We start from the raw sequence: 17,886 nt of genomic DNA on the forward strand, positions 1-17,886 counted from the left end.
TGTCACTATTGCGATTATAAGCCCAGTGCCTCGGACAGCGTGGTCGTGCCAGAGGAAACTCGGAGCGGTGACTAGACCGGGCACCCTCATTTCTATAGCGCCTCCAGAAACCGGAGCTGGAGCCCCACGCAACTGCCCGGGGAGCGCCAACTTGGGGCGGAGCGCCATTAACAGACTGCCCTTAGGCTTTGGTCTTTGACGGGGGCCCCCATTCCAGGAGTTTCACAGCCCCCCCCCTTAAGTAAATTCAATAAAGTGCTAAAAACAAAATAGGATTCCCCCTCTTGCAAGAGCCCTATCAGCCCCCTCCCTTTGTAGCCAAAAAACAAACTGTTAGAAGAAAGAAAAGTTGTCAATCAAAGCCAAAAAAATTCCAAAGGGAAGTTGCCAATTACATCTAAAAAAAATTGTCAAAATAAAGTTGCCAATTAAAGCCAAAAAATTTCAAATGAAGTAAATTTTATAATTAAGGCCAAAAAGAAAATGTCAAAGTTGCCAATTACAGCCAAAAAAAAAGTCAAAGGAAAGTTGCCAATTACATCCAAGAAAACCGTCAAAATAAAGTTGTCAATTGAAGCAGAAAATTTTCAGTAAATTTTATAATTAAAGCCAAAAAAAATGTCAAAGTTGCCAATTACAGCCAAAAACAAATTGTCAAGGGAAAGGAAAGTTGCCAAATATAGCCAAAGAAATTTTTTCAAACGCATCAATTTATGTCACGAAAATAATCTTGATTTCAGAAATTCCACTTCGTCTTGTTGGAAGTAGGAGAAAAAACGGCGCATTTTATGGAAAAATTAAGGCAACACAAATTTAAGGCAATGTCCCGTAAAATGCGGGTTACATGGTCACCTAATAGAGCCCTCTGCGGTAGAAATACAGCATATCTGACGTGACACGCCTTGTGTGACGCGTCACAACCCAATCAAACCTTCCAGATTTTCGTCAGAGACTTGACTTTTCGTTCCTTCGTTCGTGCTATATTCAATTTTTTTCGTGGGCTTACTTATGTGCAATTTAATGTTTAATGTGTACATGATCGACCCATGCCCCACGAGCAAAATGTGGCCCTCGGAGTCATGTGATGTGGCCCGTGACCTAAAACGTAGTTTTGTAAAAATGAAGTAAGCGGCACATTTACAGACCAGTTATGTGACCCACGCAGGGGGGGGGGGGAGGAGAAGGTGGCCCTGGTGCCACGGGTGACGGACTAGACGGACTAGAGGGGGGCGCAAACTTCCCCTCTTTTAGCCTCTTCAACATTACAAGGGGGAGCGACAATGTGCGCTTGCCCCGGCTGATCGAGCAAAACTAGTTGTGGTCCTGGACCCCACGGCACAGTCCCAGATCTCTAAAGTGATGTACGATACAGTTCCAGAACCCTCAAGCATAGGCCCTCACAAGGGTGAGGCTGGCAGGGCTCCAGCCCTGGGGGCCCGTGATTTTTTTTTGTTATTATGCTATAAATTACCTATAGAAGGGCCCGTGAAAACTTTGACTTGGGGTCCCACCAAAGATTCCAGCCTAGAGGCCCTGTTCCAGAATGTAGGGGCATGCCCTCAAGTTATCCGCGGTACAATTTTGTGCCTCAAGTGACCCACCGCATATCCACAGAAAATGTAGCCACGGCATACTTATAGATAATCGCAGCGCAGTTCCAGTGCACTTAAGTGACCCGCGGCACATTCACCCATCAGTGACTCACGGTGCTAATCCATACCGCTTAATTAAGTGGCCCGCGACTCTTTTTTAAATCAATGAAATGGCCCGCGAATCGAGGTTGCCGAACTTTTTGGAACGTGCGGGTCACTTCACTATATTCGAAAACGTGTCACGAGGCACACTTACAAATCACGTTAGTGACCCGCGGTACATAAACAGATCCTTTAAGTGACCCGTGGAGTAATTCCAGATCGCTCAAGTGGGCCGCGACGCTGCTCTAGATCAGTGGTTCTCAACCTGGGTCCATATGTCCCCCTTGCGGTCCTGGGATATTCTAAGGCAGTGTTTCCCAACCACCGGGCCCTGGCATTAGTCAAACCGGGCCGTGAGAGTGATTCATCGTTTAATTTTCCCCCCATTCATTATTGACCGGGCCTTCCACTCGAAAGAAAAATTCTCAACCCGGCCGCGAGCTTCCAAAGGTTGAGAACCACTGTCCTAGGGGGGAGGGGGCGTGGGTGAAAATCAGACGAAAGGGGAGCCACGGTAAGTGACAAAGGGGAGCCAGAGGGAGCTGTGAAAGTTTAGAGCTTTCGAGTGGGGAAAAAAATGTTACAATACTTTCACAGAATCCAGCAGAACTGCCCATAGAACCAGGGCCATCCTAACTCACGGGCGTATGTGTTAATGATCCGGACCTAATATCCTTGGGGGGGGGGCACATGATGAGATCTGGTGCCATGATTTTGAATGTAAGTATGATGTAAGCAGATTGTACTGGTACTTAGATCGTCCTATGTATTGCACAGACCTATTTGCCCCATGAAATTCGGCTCTTGGAAGGGATGATCACCCACTTTCTGGATCCGGGCCTGGCCCAGGGTTCAATAAATCGAGATCTTATTTATAAAATTTTTGTTCATAACGAATTTAGTTTTGATCAAATTGAATTCCACAGGTAGATAGGGTCTCGGTCTGGGATGAGGGACGGCGGCCCTGGATAAGATTAGGGGGGGGGGGGCACGAGAAGAAAATATTGCCCAAAGGGAGGCCATGGGCTGAGAAAAAAAATAGGTTAAGGAAACGCTGTTCTAGATCACTTCAGTTGCCAGCGGCACGTTTTTGAACTCAATGAAGTGCCCCCCGCACTCTCCAAAAAGGTTGAGCAGATGCTGAACCCGTGCTGAACATGCAACGTCGGAAACATTCCTCAGGGAAATTTCTAAAGCCGGGTTTTCCTAGGAGTGTGTGCAGCGTGAAAACGCTGATTGGTTAAAAACCTGAAATTCAGGTTTTTTTTTTGACCAATCAGCATTTACACGCTGCGCGCGCTGAAGAAACCTTCTCCTAGGAAAAACCCCGGCTTAACGAATTGGTACGTGCAGGAACGTATCGTTGCTCACATTCGTGCCTCGAAGTCGGAAAGCAACTCCATTCGACCACCACCACGGGGTTCGAACCCGGATCCTACTTAATAAAACCTCGGGAGAAAGCTACACTGAAGCAATGTGAACAGGAAAATAACAGTCTAGCATTCGGATTTTCGTGGACAGTGTCCATTAACGCGTGTGATAAAGCACATCCCACCATGAAGCGCCCTCCTTTTTATCCTTTCTCAGAGGAGGTCCACCCTCCCTCCCTCCCGACTGGACTCAACTGTCCGTCCTGCCAAGAATCAGTTCTTCAAGTCCACTCTCCGGACATCGGAATCACTAAAATGGACGTCTCGCTGAAGGAATGGACAATCTGTCTCTTTCTACTTATTTGCTTTTTTTTCCTCTATATCTCCCCCCCCCCCATCTCTCTCTAAGGACCGGCTGCATCTACGCCACTGTCTTATTTCACCCACTCATCTGTTTGGGTGGCAGTGGCGGCGGCATGCGTCCGTTTGAATGTCCAGACACTGCGTCAATCCCAGTCGCGTAACCGGGTCCGTCAGCGTCCGAATTAAGCGGGAAATTTGCCAGATCCTCAGACGTAACAGACACAGAGAAGCAAAATGCATCGTTGGCTGAACAGATTCAGAAATTAGATTGTGATCGGATGGCAGCAGTGGTAGGGGGGGGGGGACACCATTCCGGGGGGAAGGGAAGGACTGCTTTATATATATATAATTCTTTGTGTCCTTTTCGGGAATAAAAAAAAAAGGAAACCTCGTCGGGTTTAGACCGACTTTGACGAATGGTCCGTTGCTTAAACTTCAGCTGTTAGTCGTGTGTTTGCTGAGTAATTCGCTCTGCGAATGAATTGCTCTGCACAGAATTTGATTATGCCCGACACTGCTTATAAGAGGAAACGTTCTTTTTTTCGGGATCCTCTCCGGGTATTGCGGTGACGTCGGGACGTCCCTCCCTCCATCTATCGGAAACAACGATTCGACGACGTCCGAGTCTTCTGATGTCGTCTCGCGGCGAAAAAAGAAGGGGGCGCAAAAGAGGAACGGTATGTATAAGAATCAATTTCAATGGATACCACCGAGGATATTTGCTCCTGGGTATAATTTGATATGATTCTCTTTATGTACAGGGTGTCCCGTAAGTGCTAATGCGGCCTTTATCTCAGGAACAGTTCGTCGTAGTAGCAGGGGGTATTCAACGCATGACCCTCGGAGCGTTCAGAAAATGTTTGAGAACATTGAAAAAACAGATTAATCCCGGAATAAATGACAGAAATGATTCTGGAATGAATGAAAGAAATAATTTTTAAATAAATGACAGAAATAATTCTGGAATGAATGAAAGAAATGATTCTCAAATAAATGAAAGAAATGATTTTGGAAAAAATGAAAAAAATATTTCCGGAATGAATGAAAGAAATAATTTTGGAACTAATGAAAGAAATAATTCTGGAATGAATGACAAAAATAATCCTGGAATAAATGAAAGAAACAATTCCAGAATAAATGAAAGAAATGATTTTGGAATAAATGAAAGAAATGATTTTGGAATGAATGAAAGAAATGATTTTGGAATAAATGACAGAAATGATTTTGGAATAAATGACAGTAATAATTCTGGAATGAATGAAAGAAATAAATCATTTTGGAACTAATGAAAGAAATAATTCTGGAATGAATGAAAGAAAGAAATCATTTTGGAACTAATGAAAGAAATAATTCCAGAATAAATGAAAGAAATGATTTTGGAATAAATGACAGAAATAATTCCAGAATGAATGAAGGAAAAAAAGAATTTTCTAGAATAAATGAAAGAAAATATTCCGAAACAAAGTGAGGAAAATTCAGAATTAATGAAAGGAATAATTTTTCAGAATTATTGAAACAAGTAATTCCAGAATTAGTGAGAAATAATTCCGTATAGTTTCTGATAGAAATTATCTCACATTCAATAAAAGAATAATTGCATTATTATTGAATGAAATGATTTCAAGATCCATTGAGAAGGAAAACAATTTCAGAATTACCCAAACTAATAATTACAGAATCATTTAAAGTGATTTCAGATTGGAATAATATCAGAATTAATTAATTTAATCAGCAATTAATTAAAAACTCTTTCAGAATAAGTGAAAAAAAATTATTTCAGACCTAATCAAAATTGGTAATTAACAAAAGAAATAATTTCAGAATAAACTGAAGTTTCAATTATTTTTGTCCCTGTTTAACGTGGGAAGTTTCAGTTTGGCACGCCGTGACTCAAAAATTGAATACCACTGTCGTAAAGGTTGGTTTCAATCTAAAAGACATGCTCAAAAGGCATTCAAAAATTACCCTGTACCAGTTCTGGGAGTGAAAATACATTGTGTCCCCCAAAATTAAAAAAAATAAATTAATTTTTATACAGTCCCCACATCCCGTTCTCCAACTTCCAATTAGAAAGTTATTGCCATGTCAGTCTTATGACCGACAAAAAAAAACAAAAAAAAAACAATTTCATGTTTCTAACAAGGTAAGGGTCCAAAGGTGTCAACCTCAAAAAGTTTCGAAAAAATTTACCACAAGTTCTACTCCTTAGAACATGCACAAAAAATATAAAAATTATCATGTGTCGCGCTCAAAAGAAATTAATATTTTGAACGTGAATAGAGGCCAAGAATTACAAAAAATCCCACAACCCTAGAGTATTAGTGACGTCATTCAAACAACACATGATCAGCTACAATATACACGAGGAGGGGGGGGGAGGGTAAGAGAGAGAAAACCGGTTTCTAGAGGATAGAAGCTGTAGGGGAAGGAGGAAACACTTGCACAAAAGTGTTAAGGAAAGAGGGAAAGGGGAAAGAAAGAAAAAAACCAGTTTCTAGAAGAGAGAAGCTGTAGGGGAAGAAGGAAACGCTTGCACAAAAGCGTTAAGGAAAGAGGGGAAGGGGGAAAGAGAGAAAAAACCGGGTTCTAGAAGAGAGAAGCTGGAAAGGGAAGAAGGAAACGCTTGCACAAAAGCGTTAAGGAAAGAGGGGAAGGGGGAAAGAGAGAAAAAACCGGGTTCTAGAAGAGAGAAGCTGGAAAGGGAAGAAGGAAACGCTTGCACAAAAGCGTTAAGGGAAGAGGGGAAGGGGGAAAGAGAGAAAAAACCGGGTTCTAGAAGAGAGAAGCTGGAAAGGGAAGAAGGAAACGCTTGCACAAAAGCGTTAAGGGAAGAGGGGAAGGGGGAAAGAGAGAAAAAACCGGGTTCTAGAAGAGAGAAGCTGGAAAGGGAAGAAGGAAACGCTTGCACAAAAGCGTTAAGGGAAGAGGGGAAGGGGGAAAGAGAGAAAAAACTGGGTTCTAGAAGAGAGAAGCTGGAAAGGGAAGAAGGAAACGCTTGCACAAAAGCGTTAAGGAAAGAGGGGAAGGGGGAAAGAGAGAAAAAACCGGGTTCTAGAAGAGAGAAGCTGGAAAGGGAAGAAGGAAACGCTTGCACAAAAGCGTTAAGGGAAGAGGGGAAGGGGGAAAGAGAGAAAAAACCGGGTTCTAGAAGAGAGAAGCTGGAAAGGGAAGAAGGAAACGCTTGCACAAAAGCGTTAAGGGAAGAGGGGAAGGGGGAAAGAGAGAAAAAACCGGGTTCTAGAAGAGAGAAGCTGGAAAGGGAAGAAGGAAACGCTTGCACAAAAGCGTTAAGGGAAGAGGGGAAGGGGGAAAGAGAGAAAAACCGGTTTCTAAAAGAGAGAAGCTGGAGGGGGAAGAAGGAAACGCTTACACAAAAGCGTTAAGGAAAGAGGGGAAGGGGGAAAGAAAGAAAAAACCGGTTTCTAGAAGAGAGAAGCTGTAGGGGAAGAAGGAAACGCTTGCACAAAAGCGTTAAGGAAAGAGGGGAAGGGGGAAAGAGAGAAAAAAACCGGGTTCTAGAAGAGAGAAGCTGTAGGGGAAGAAGGAAACGCTTGCTCAAAAGTGTTAAGGAAAGAGGGAAAGGGGAAAGAAAGAAAAAAGCCGGTTTCTAGAAGAGAGAAGCTGTAGGGGAAGATGGAAACGCTTGCACAAAAGTGTTAAGGAAAGAGGGAAAGGGGAAGGAAAGAAAAAAACCGGTTTCTGGACGAGAGGAGCTGGGGGGGGGGAAGAAGGAAACGCTTGCACAAAAGCGCTAAGGAAAGAGGGGAAGGGGAAAGAGAGAAAAAACAGGGTTCTAGAAGAGAGAAGCTGGAGAGGGAAGAGAGAGAAGGAAAAGCTTGCAGAAAAGCGCTATATTAAAATGATTTTTTTCTTACTCATTATATGCTACTTTGTCTCCCATCGCTTCCTTTTATTGCTATTTTCTCCTCACCCCCCCCCCTCTCGTTCTCTTTGTTCTCACTTAGTATTCAGCAGAAAACAAAAAAGGCTGCTAGAGAGTGAAAAAAAAATTTATATAAAGACATCGCCACGGAGCGCGAAAGGCGATGAGTAGCCAACTGTTGTAATTTTTAATAATTGTTTTGTGGGACACATGACGTTCAAATGAAAATTTCATATTACTCTATATTTCTTGCTGAAAATTCTTTAATGACATTCCAGTATCTATATAATAACAATTCCAGGTCTCTTAGTTTAAAAAATACGTGTTATAACAAACTTGGCACCTTATTTATAGACAAAAAGGCGCCAAATTGTAAAGGTAATTTTTTAGTCATTTTTTGTCCCCTTCGTCTCAAATTTCATTGAAAAGCATCAATTTTTTTTTATTTCGCTCTCTAGGCACATATCAATGAATTGTAGCGAGCATTTTGTATTATGATAAACCATTGATGAATAAAAAAATATTAACATGTTTTTATTGCTAATTTTTCATCGCTTTCAAATTTTTTTGCCAAAATTATCATGAAAATAAAATCACAAAGTAAAATGCATGCTAGAATTTATTGATACATGATTACAGAGCAAAATAAAAACAAATTGATGCTTTTCAATGAAATTTGAGACTCATTGGACAAAAAATGACTGTACCAATTTGGCGCCGTTTGGTGTATAAATAAGGTGCCAAGCTTGTCAAAACACTTATTTTTTAAACTAAAAGACCTGAAATTGTTATTATATGGATACTGGAATGTCATTAAATCATTTTTAGCAAGAAATATAGGGTAATAAGAAATTTTCATGTTACCGTCATAATATGTGCCCTTAACAATTTTTTCACTAATTCTGGAACTATCGTTCATTAATTCTGAAATTATCTTTCATCAATGTTAGAATTATCACTTTCATTAATTTTGTTATTATCACTTTTTAATCAATGTTCAAATTATCTCTTCCATTAATGCTGGAATTATCTTTCATTAATTCCGGAATAATCTTTCATCAATGCTGGAATTATCACATTCATTAATTTTGGAATTATCACTTTTTAATCAATGCTGAAATTATCTCTTTCATTAATGCTGGGATTATCTTTCATTAATTCCGGAATAATCTTTCATTAATTCCGGAATAATCTTTCATCAATGCTGGAATTATCACTTTCATTAATTCTAGAATTTTTCTTTCATTCATTCAGGAATTATCTCTTTCATTAATTGTGGAATTATCTTTCATTAAATCTGGAATTATCTTTCATTAAATCTGGAATTATCTTTCATTAATGCTAAAAAATTATCGTTCATTAATGCTAAAATTATCTTCATTGGTTTGGAAGCGTTCCGCGGGCCACTAGAGTCATCTGGAGATGTGCCGTTGGCCACTTGAGCCAACCAGAAATGTGTCGCAGGCAATTTAAGTAATCTGGAAATATGCTGAGTCAGTTCGGTGAACTAAAAATGTGCCGCGGGTCACCCAGGTAATCTGAAAGTTGGGCCACTTGAGGGATCTGGAAATGTGCCAAGAACCACTTGAGTGATTTATAAAACTGCAGTACGCTTAGGTGAACCGTAAATGTGACGCGGGCCGCTTAAATGGTCTCTAATTGTGTTGTTAGCAAGTCAAATGTTTTTGAAACGTGCCGCTGGCCACTCGAGTGCTCTGGAAATGTGTCGGCTAGCTTTTCAAGTAATCTGCCAATGAATCACGTGCCGCTTGAGTGAGCTGGAAGTGTGCCGCGGGTCGCTCAAGTGATTTGGAAATGTGCTTGGGGTCGCTTAAATAATCTGGATATGCGGCTCAAGCCACTGGAGTAATCTTGAAATGCGCCACGGGCCACTTAAGTGATTTGATAATCTTTCGTGGGCCACTTGAGTGGTTCGGTTATTTATAGCGGGCCGCAACAGATGACTTCGACGGCTACATTTAGCCCGTAGGTAATGGGTTGAACACGCATGCTCTAATTGGACAGTTTCGCTGCGTCTACTTGGCGACCACCTAGCTGGTGCAATCATTTCCTGGAAAATAAAGTCAGCCATGGCAATGAAATTGCTGGCGTCGGTTTTGTATCGTTCATTAACATGCCCTTAACCCTTTCAATGTTTTTGACGTAATATTACGTCGGACGTGATGTTCCTTTCTAACCCTGCATGCACCAATGTGATGGTTGCTTTTTCTCACTGTATAAATGTTTTGGTTTCAACCACATTGAATTAAGCCCTTGCTTAAAGATTGTTAATTTGGAGCTATAAATATGGTGAATATGAACTTTGGGGGCTTCCACCAGAGGGCAGCACTTGAAGTTGAACTTTCGGGTCTTTTTTAAAGATGACTTCCAGGAGAAAGTGCCTCCGGGAAAAGTGTGATTTATTACATAAAATTTAGCAATAAAATTCTGGAAAAAAATTCCCGTGAAGATGAATACACTTTGCATCATCTTGGCTGAAAAAGTTTGAAGGAAATAAATTATTTCTGCACAAAAAAAAATTTAAAAATTTGAAAGAAAGTAAAAATTTGCTGAAAAAAAATGCTTCTAATGCATTTTTCGATCATGAAAACTGCAAAAAAAATTTTGAAAATTCCAAAAAATGAATGTTCGGGCCTGACAACACCGAATATAGTAGATGATGATATACAGTCGAATCCCGTTATAACAAACTCCAAGAGACCGGAGAAATCACTTCGTTAAAACGAAATTTCATTATAAAGGAATTCGAGGTCTTTGCATTGTTCCCATGCAAACCTATCTGGGAGATTAGAAAAGTGTTCGTTAAAACGAGATTTTCCACTATAACGGTATTCGTTAAAACGGGATTCGACTGTATCTACTATACAGGGTACATAGCAAACAGGGGCTATGACATTTTACTGGCGAACCTTTGATCCTAGAGAGGCACACTTCCAAGTAGGAAAAAGTATCAAAATAACGTGTAGTACTTAGATAGGAAATTCATGTTTCAAGGGGTTGTGTAGTTATTGAAATAAAAAAGTTAACTTTTTATACAGTCCCAGTGTGCCCCAAAACCTAATTAGAAAGTTGTCCTGTCTCTCCAGATGCCAACAAAAAAAAATTCCACGTTTCTAAGCGCAATATTCGCATAGATATTCGAAAAACGGAGGAAATTTGGGGCAAAGCCCGAAGTTCGCCTGTTGAATGTCCGAAATTCGGACTTTCGCCGGGCTTTGGCCGCCCCTATGCATTGATCCTAAAGTATCTATCCCTATGATTCGGTCATCGTCACGTTGGCGTATTTTTTGTGTGATAATTATGGCCGTTTGTAATTAGTTATAGCTAACCATAATTATTATGGCCAGCGACGGCAACGCTAACGATCAGAGGAATGTGAATATCGATATACCTTGGTGATCCATACAGAGGGATGTACAGAGACGGGCCAAAGTTCGAAATTCGGACATTGGCCAGATCAAACTGGCCCGAAAATTTCGCGAACTGGCCAACTTCGGGCTTCGGCAGTTAATGCTACTACCGAAGTCCGAATTAAAGAAATGATTCAGACTTTGGCCGGCTATTTCACGAAGTGGCCGAAGATCCCTGGCTAAAGCTCGATGTTCTGATGTAGGATCGCCCAGTAGGAGCCAAATCCATTTTTGTAATCGCCAACGTGTGATACATTTCTATATATAGCAGCTCTATTGCATCAGCTCCATGTGACGAGAGGAGGGAAAAAGTGAAATTTGAGAGAAAAAACTACAAAAACAATTATGTAAACATATAGTTTTTTCTCTGCCAAATTTTGGAGAGAAAAAATGATTACCGCATCTTGACTGCGGTTTGATGGGTTGCCGTAATTATCGTATTCAATTATCACGAAAGAATACCTACGACAACTTGACGATGATCTCGAATCACGTCTTTTGTTATCAGACTTTGGCGAACTGGCTGGTTCAATATTTAACTAAATTGTCCGATTCGGGCCGGCCTCATCGCGAATTCGCCAATTTTGGGCCTTGGCAGTAACATATAATATTCGAGCATATAAAGTGAAGAGCCAAAAAAACTGGTACACAGGTATGTGTATGCAAATAAAGAGATATGGAACCAATCAGACTCCACGACACAAAGCTTTACGCCTCACCTGGGCCCGACAACACCGACATTGGACTGTTGAGGACTGGAAACACGTTGCCTGGTCTGACAAGTCTCGGTTCCAATTGCTTCGAGCTGATGGACGTGTACGGGTATGGAGACAACCTCATGAATCCATGGACCCTACATGTCAACAGGGGACTGTTCAAGCTGGTGGAGCTCTGTGATGGTATGGGGCGTGTGCAGTTGGCGTGATATGGGACCCCTGATACGTCTAGATACGACTCTGACAGGTGACAGGTACGTAAGCATCCTGTCTGATCACCTGCACCCATTCATGTCCATTGTGCAATCCGACGGACTTGGACAATTTCAGCAGGACAATGCGACACCCCACACGTCCAGAATTGCTACAAAGTGGCTCTAGGAACACTCTTCTGACTTTAGACACTTCCGCTGGCCACCAAAATCCCCAAACATGAACATTATTGAACATATCTGGGATGCTTTGTAACGTGCTGTTCGGAAGAGATTTCCACCCCCTCTTACTCCTACAGATTTATGGACAGCCCTCCAGGATTCATGGTGTCAATTACCTCCAGCACTACTTCAGACATTAGTAGAGTCCATGCCACGTCGTGTTGCGGCACTTCTGCGGGCTCGCGGGGGCCCTACACGATATTAGGCAGGTTGACCAGTTTTTTTGGCTCTTCAGTGTATATATACCGTTTTACCCGCATTTAATGCTGTTTTTCCCCCCCAACTTTCCTTGGTTTTTCGAACATCTCTGCGAATATTGCACTTTAGAAACATGGAGTTTTTTTTGTGGGCCTCGGGAGAGACAGGGCTATGGCCCACACATTCTGAAGCAGGGCCCCTAGGCTGGAATCTTTTGCGGGCCCCCCCCCCCGACTAGACTTTCACGGGCCCCTTTATGACGAATTTATAGCATGAAAAAGCAAAAGAATTGTGAACATTTTGCCGGGCCCCAGGACTGGAGCCTTGTCAGCCCACCCCTTGTGGGGGCCATGGACAGGGCAACAACTTTATAATTGCGGACTTAATACAACCCCTAACAATTCCGGAATTACTCTTGGTGATTCTGAAATTACACTTGGCAATTCTGAAATTACACTTGACAATTCTGGAATTACACTTGACAATTCTGGAATTACACTTGACAATTCTGGAACTACTCTCGATAATACTGAAATTATTCTCAATAATTCTAAAATTATATATATATATATATATTTCTATCAGTTGTTCTGCAACTACATTCAAACCTCGTTAGTGCGTCACCCGGTTAACACGTCACTCCGCTTACCGGGTCACTTTTTTGGAATTCCCAAATTGTCCTCGGACAGTAATTGGCACAGCTATGGCTTACTCCGTTTAACAAGTCACTCCGCTTACTAAGTCATATTTTTTCTTCTCCCAAGAGTGACGCATTAACGAGGTTTGACTGTATTTCTTTCATTAAATTCTGTGACTATTTTCCTTTCATTAATTATAAAGTTTCATCAATTATGAAATTTGAAGAATGAAAAATATGAAAATATGGGAAAAGAACGCGCCATGTTTTGTTTATATGACGCTTAGAATCAAAGTTACGTTCACTTTAGTGTTGCGTTTTTACATACAAGTAATACGCGAGTAAAGACTTTAAACGTGTTTTACGAAGAATGCTATTTTTGACATTTTACTTGACTTTGTGACATGATTTGTAAACATTGATGCACTGCATCCTTACAAAATTTTAATATGATATTTTGCTATACATTGTTGAGGTTATGAACCAAAATCTAAGGTCTATCACATATACTTTTTGAATTACAGCGTTTTATAGACAAAATGTAGGATGAAATTTCAGAAAAATTCACACGTACTTGAACATATTTTGGTGTAACTTATGAACATATCACGCAATCCTTTAAATTTCGGTTCATAACCTGCAACATTACTAGCTAAATGCACTGAATGAATGAATGAATGAACGCCAGGGTCTCTTGCCACCGGACTTATCCCGTTGCCGAGATCTCTTCCAGCCCAGCTTCGTGGGGAAGAGTCTGGAACAAAGTGAGTGTGCACACCTAACAGTCTGAGTGTGTAGCTAGTGTTGTGTATGATATTTCAGTGCTGCCACCTACACTTCAAATTGTGAGTGAAGTGCAATGATTGAATATTTGTAACGTTGTAGGCCTGTTGCTCTCTGTGGCGAAGACTTTTTAACGGGGAGATCGGCTCGCATTCGCGCCTTGACACTTTTCTTTAAAATGGCTCTGGAGTGAACTTTAAATACATTTTGTTGATAGAAAGTGTCTCGAAATGGTCGAAACAGTGACAAATTTTGGTCTATCTATTACATTTTCTATGTCAAATTTTAGGCAAAATTCATGTAATATTCGAAACACAATTGCAAACAATTTTATTGATGCAATGCTTTGTGATTTTCACACTGTATTTAGCTAGTAATGTTGCAGGTTATGAACGAAAATTTAAATGATTGCGTGATATGTTCATAAGTTACACCAAATTATGTTTAAGTACGTGTGAATTTTTTGGAATTTCATCCTACATTTTGTCTATAAAACGCTGTAATTCAAAAAATATATGTGATAGACCTTAGATTTTGGTTCATAACCTCAACAATGTATAGCAAAATATCACATTAAAATTTCGTAAGGATGCAATGCATCAATTTTTACAAATCATGTCACAAAGTCAAGTAAAATGTCAAAAATATAATTCTTCGTAAAACACGTTTAAAGTCTTTATTCGCGTATTACTAATACGTTTTCAATGTAGTCGGATACCTTAAGGCGTTTTTTCTCGCATTTCCGTAATTCTGTACATCTTTTTGATGCCGAATTCGGCCTTTCGAAATATGTTGCAAATAAGAAACCATGGGCTTCAGAAAAACCGTTTGTTTTCTCAGGGTCCCTCGGATTCGTTACGACGGTCCTTTTAATGCATCAAATGCAAAAATGCATAGCAATTACTGTTGAATCTGGAAATTATAATGAAGTATAAGCAACTATTTGCCTTCGACAATTTTTCTTTTTGACTTTAAATGGCAACTTTACTTGAATTTGACAAATATTTTGACTTTAAATGGCAACTCTACGCGCCATTTCACAAATTTTCTGACTGTAACTGGCAATTTAACTTGCCTTTGGAAATCTTGTTGGCGGTCATAAGCAACTTTACTTACCTTTCAAAATTGGTTTTTGGCTGTAATTGGCACCTTTACTTGAATTTGACAAATCTTTTGACTTTAAATGGCAATAATATGTGCCTTTGACAATTCTTTTTAATTGTAACTGGCGACTATACGTGAATTTGACAAATATTCTGACTAAATGGCAACTTTTTTTTGGCGATATCCGTATTTTTTATGAAAGAAATATGGTCCGCCTAGGTATTTTTATAGTGTTGTGTGTTTTGATACTTTCTACTGGAGTCCCTTGGCAGGCCGCATTTGGCTCGCGGGCCAGAGGTTGGCGCACTCTGGCTTAATTGATACATACATATTACAGCATGGGGGCCCAAACTTTTCGTTCCGCGGACCATATTAGACTCGGAATTTATTTTCCGGGCCGTCTAAGAACGAAATTATTCGGGCCAAAATATTGATGAAACAAAAAATCAGGGCCATAATGAATGCAAATAAATCCACACACAGACTTACTTTTCTGCATTTGGCTCTCGTGCTTCCGACATTTGGCTCTTCTGTTTTGGAACCAAACCTAAACATGAAAATACATCAAGAAATGCAATGAGTATCTGACTAAGTAACTGATTTCGGATTTTATCAACTAACGCATTAACTTATCGATAACATTCTTGTGGCCCTCCCCCCCCTCCTTCGGACCACATTTTCTTTTCTTGCCAATCCCCCTCCCTTTCCTCAGAGGTGCATTTAGGGTTTTGACACTTGTGCCGAATTTTGGCCGCCCTTTTCCCGTTCTAGTGTAATTTTCATGACTACATATTCTTTCCTCGAATTCACCACCCTGTGCTATAATGCGGTTGACCTCAACCCCTGCGTCTCTAAGTCACTGTTTTGGTCACTCCTATTCTCGAACGCTCCAAGTTAATATTTTCGTCGTTCACATGCTTGCACACTGTTTTGGTCACTCACATGCTCGCACACCGTTTCGGTCACTCACGTGATTGCATACTGTTCTGGTCACTCACATGCATGTTTGCACGCTTTTTGGTCACCCCCTTGTTCACACACTCTCTAAATCATTCACATGATTGCACACTGTTTGCATCACTCACATGATTGCACACTGTTTTCATCACTCACATGATTGCACACTGTTTTCATCACTCACATGATTGTACATTGTGTTGGTCACACATGATTGCACATTGTGTTGGTCACACATTATTGCACGTTGTATTGGTCACACATGATTGCACGTTGTATTGGTCACACATGATTGCACACCGTTTCGTCACACACGATTGCACACCGTTTTTGTAACTCATACGATTGCACACTGTTTTGGTCATTCGCATGCTTGCACACTTTTTTTTGGTCACTCCCGTGCTCACACACTCTCTAAGCAATTCACCTCCCTTCTTCACATACTCTCTAAGTCATTCACATGATTGCACACTGTTTTTGTCACTCACGCGCTTTCACACTGTTTTTTTTCCCTCACATAAATACACACTGTTTTGGTCAATCACATGATTGCACACTGTTTTGGCCACTCGCATGCTTGCACACTTTTTTGGTCACTCCGGTGCTCACACACTATATAAGTTATTCACCTCCGTGTTCACACACTCTCTAAGTCATTCATATGATTGCACACTGTTCTGGTCACTCTCATGATTGCATATTGTTTTCATCACTCACATGATTGCACACTGTTTTCATCACTCACATGATTGTACATTGTGTTGGTCACACATGATTGCACATTGTGTTGGTCACACATTATTGCACGTTGTATTGGTCACACATGATTGCACGTTGTATTGGTCACACATGATTGCACACCGTTTCGTCACACACGATTGCACACCGTTTTTGTAACTCATACGATTGCACACTGTTTTGGTCATTCGCATGCTTGCACACTTTTTTTTGGTCACTCCCGTGCTCACACACTCTCTAAGCAATTCACCTCCCTTCTTCACATACTCTCTAAGTCATTCACATGATTGCACACTGTTTTTGTCACTCACGCGCTTTCACACTGTTTTTTTTCCCTCACATAAATACACACTGTTTTGGTCAATCACATGATTGCACACTGTTTTGGCCACTCGCATGCTTGCACACTTTTTTGGTCACTCCGGTGCTCACACACTATATAAGTTATTCACCTCCGTGTTCACACACTCTCTAAGTCATTCATATGATTGCACACTGTTCTGGTCACTCTCATGATTGCATATTGTTTCCATCACTCACATGATTGCATACTGTTTTCGTCCCTCACATACTTGAACACGCATTCTTGGTCATCCGTTTGGTTGCTCACTTATATGGATCCTTGCTTAATGGGTAAATCTTTTGATCATTTACACGTTTACACTTGCACTAGGTCATTTTATTTGGTCATTCACATGCTTGCAAGCGTTCTAAATCACTCTTTTTCTTTTTATGCTCGGTAATTCAAAAATTTCGTAAATTACGGTCTATCTCAGGACACCTTGATTCTTGCGAGGTTTCTATGCAGGCCGTCTCAATACCATGGGGCCCTCGGGTGAATTGATGTTCCGAGGAGGGGGGAGGGCGTACTTACATGATTTGATTTCGAAAAGAATGATACCGGATTTTTATAACGTAGGTCCCTTTTATGAATATGAGTGCCCAGATGGGCTCATGCGTTAAGATAGCCCTGAAAAGAGTACTAGCATCAGCGAACCCCACCCCCCCCCCCTTAACCCAGCTGGAATTACATGCCCGCGATATATATACGTGCTTATTCTAGAAAAACACAGTATCAGATCTCATTATTACGAGACCCTGATTTGCAATCGAGACCGGTGCCGCCCTTACAAGAAGACCCGTTGCGAAAATAATAGCGGGGACCAAATATACCGGGGCGAAGTGCCAGGGGCGAAATTTCTGGCGCCCCCATCGTCAAAACAAGAGCATCCTTTACGACAAGCTCGATGTATACGAATGCGTGAAATCAGAGTGATTTCAATCCTTGAATGCAATTTGCACAAGGTGTTCAATTGGAATGTTGATCGGGTGCTCACGAAGCGCGAAATCGGGCACGGGCATCGGGCCCCGTGGTGCTCGCGAGCAACGGTTGAAGATGCCCGTGGTAGGCAGTACCGCGAAAACAAAACCGTTGAAAGATTGGCTTCAACGCAAAAAAATGACCTCGTATGAAATTATGAAAGATCCCGGAGTTAAAATTTCAAATAGATGCAATTCATAGACAGATCACAGAGAAGCTTGTATTTGATTCATATATGAGTGGTTAGGAAATCGCCT

General features: G+C 41.0%; 1 protein-coding gene across 1 annotated transcript in view; it reads right to left on the minus strand.

The window, feature by feature from the left end:
- The window catches only part of LOC149065037 (uncharacterized), a 79,451-nt gene that overhangs the window by 11,571 nt on the left and 49,994 nt on the right, over positions 1–17,886 (minus strand). The window contains exon 3 of the mRNA XM_089254273.1: positions 15,103–15,160. Coding sequence (XP_089110399.1) covers positions 15,103–15,160 — 58 coding nt within the window. The remainder of the gene's footprint in view (positions 1–15,102; positions 15,161–17,886) is intronic.

Source organism: Pholcus phalangioides, unplaced genomic scaffold (assembly GCF_987345545.1).
Source record: "Pholcus phalangioides strain wild (caught in Gottingen) unplaced genomic scaffold, Ppha-v1.0 ptg000041l_1, whole genome shotgun sequence".
Classification (NCBI taxonomy): domain Eukaryota; kingdom Metazoa; phylum Arthropoda; class Arachnida; order Araneae; family Pholcidae; genus Pholcus; species Pholcus phalangioides.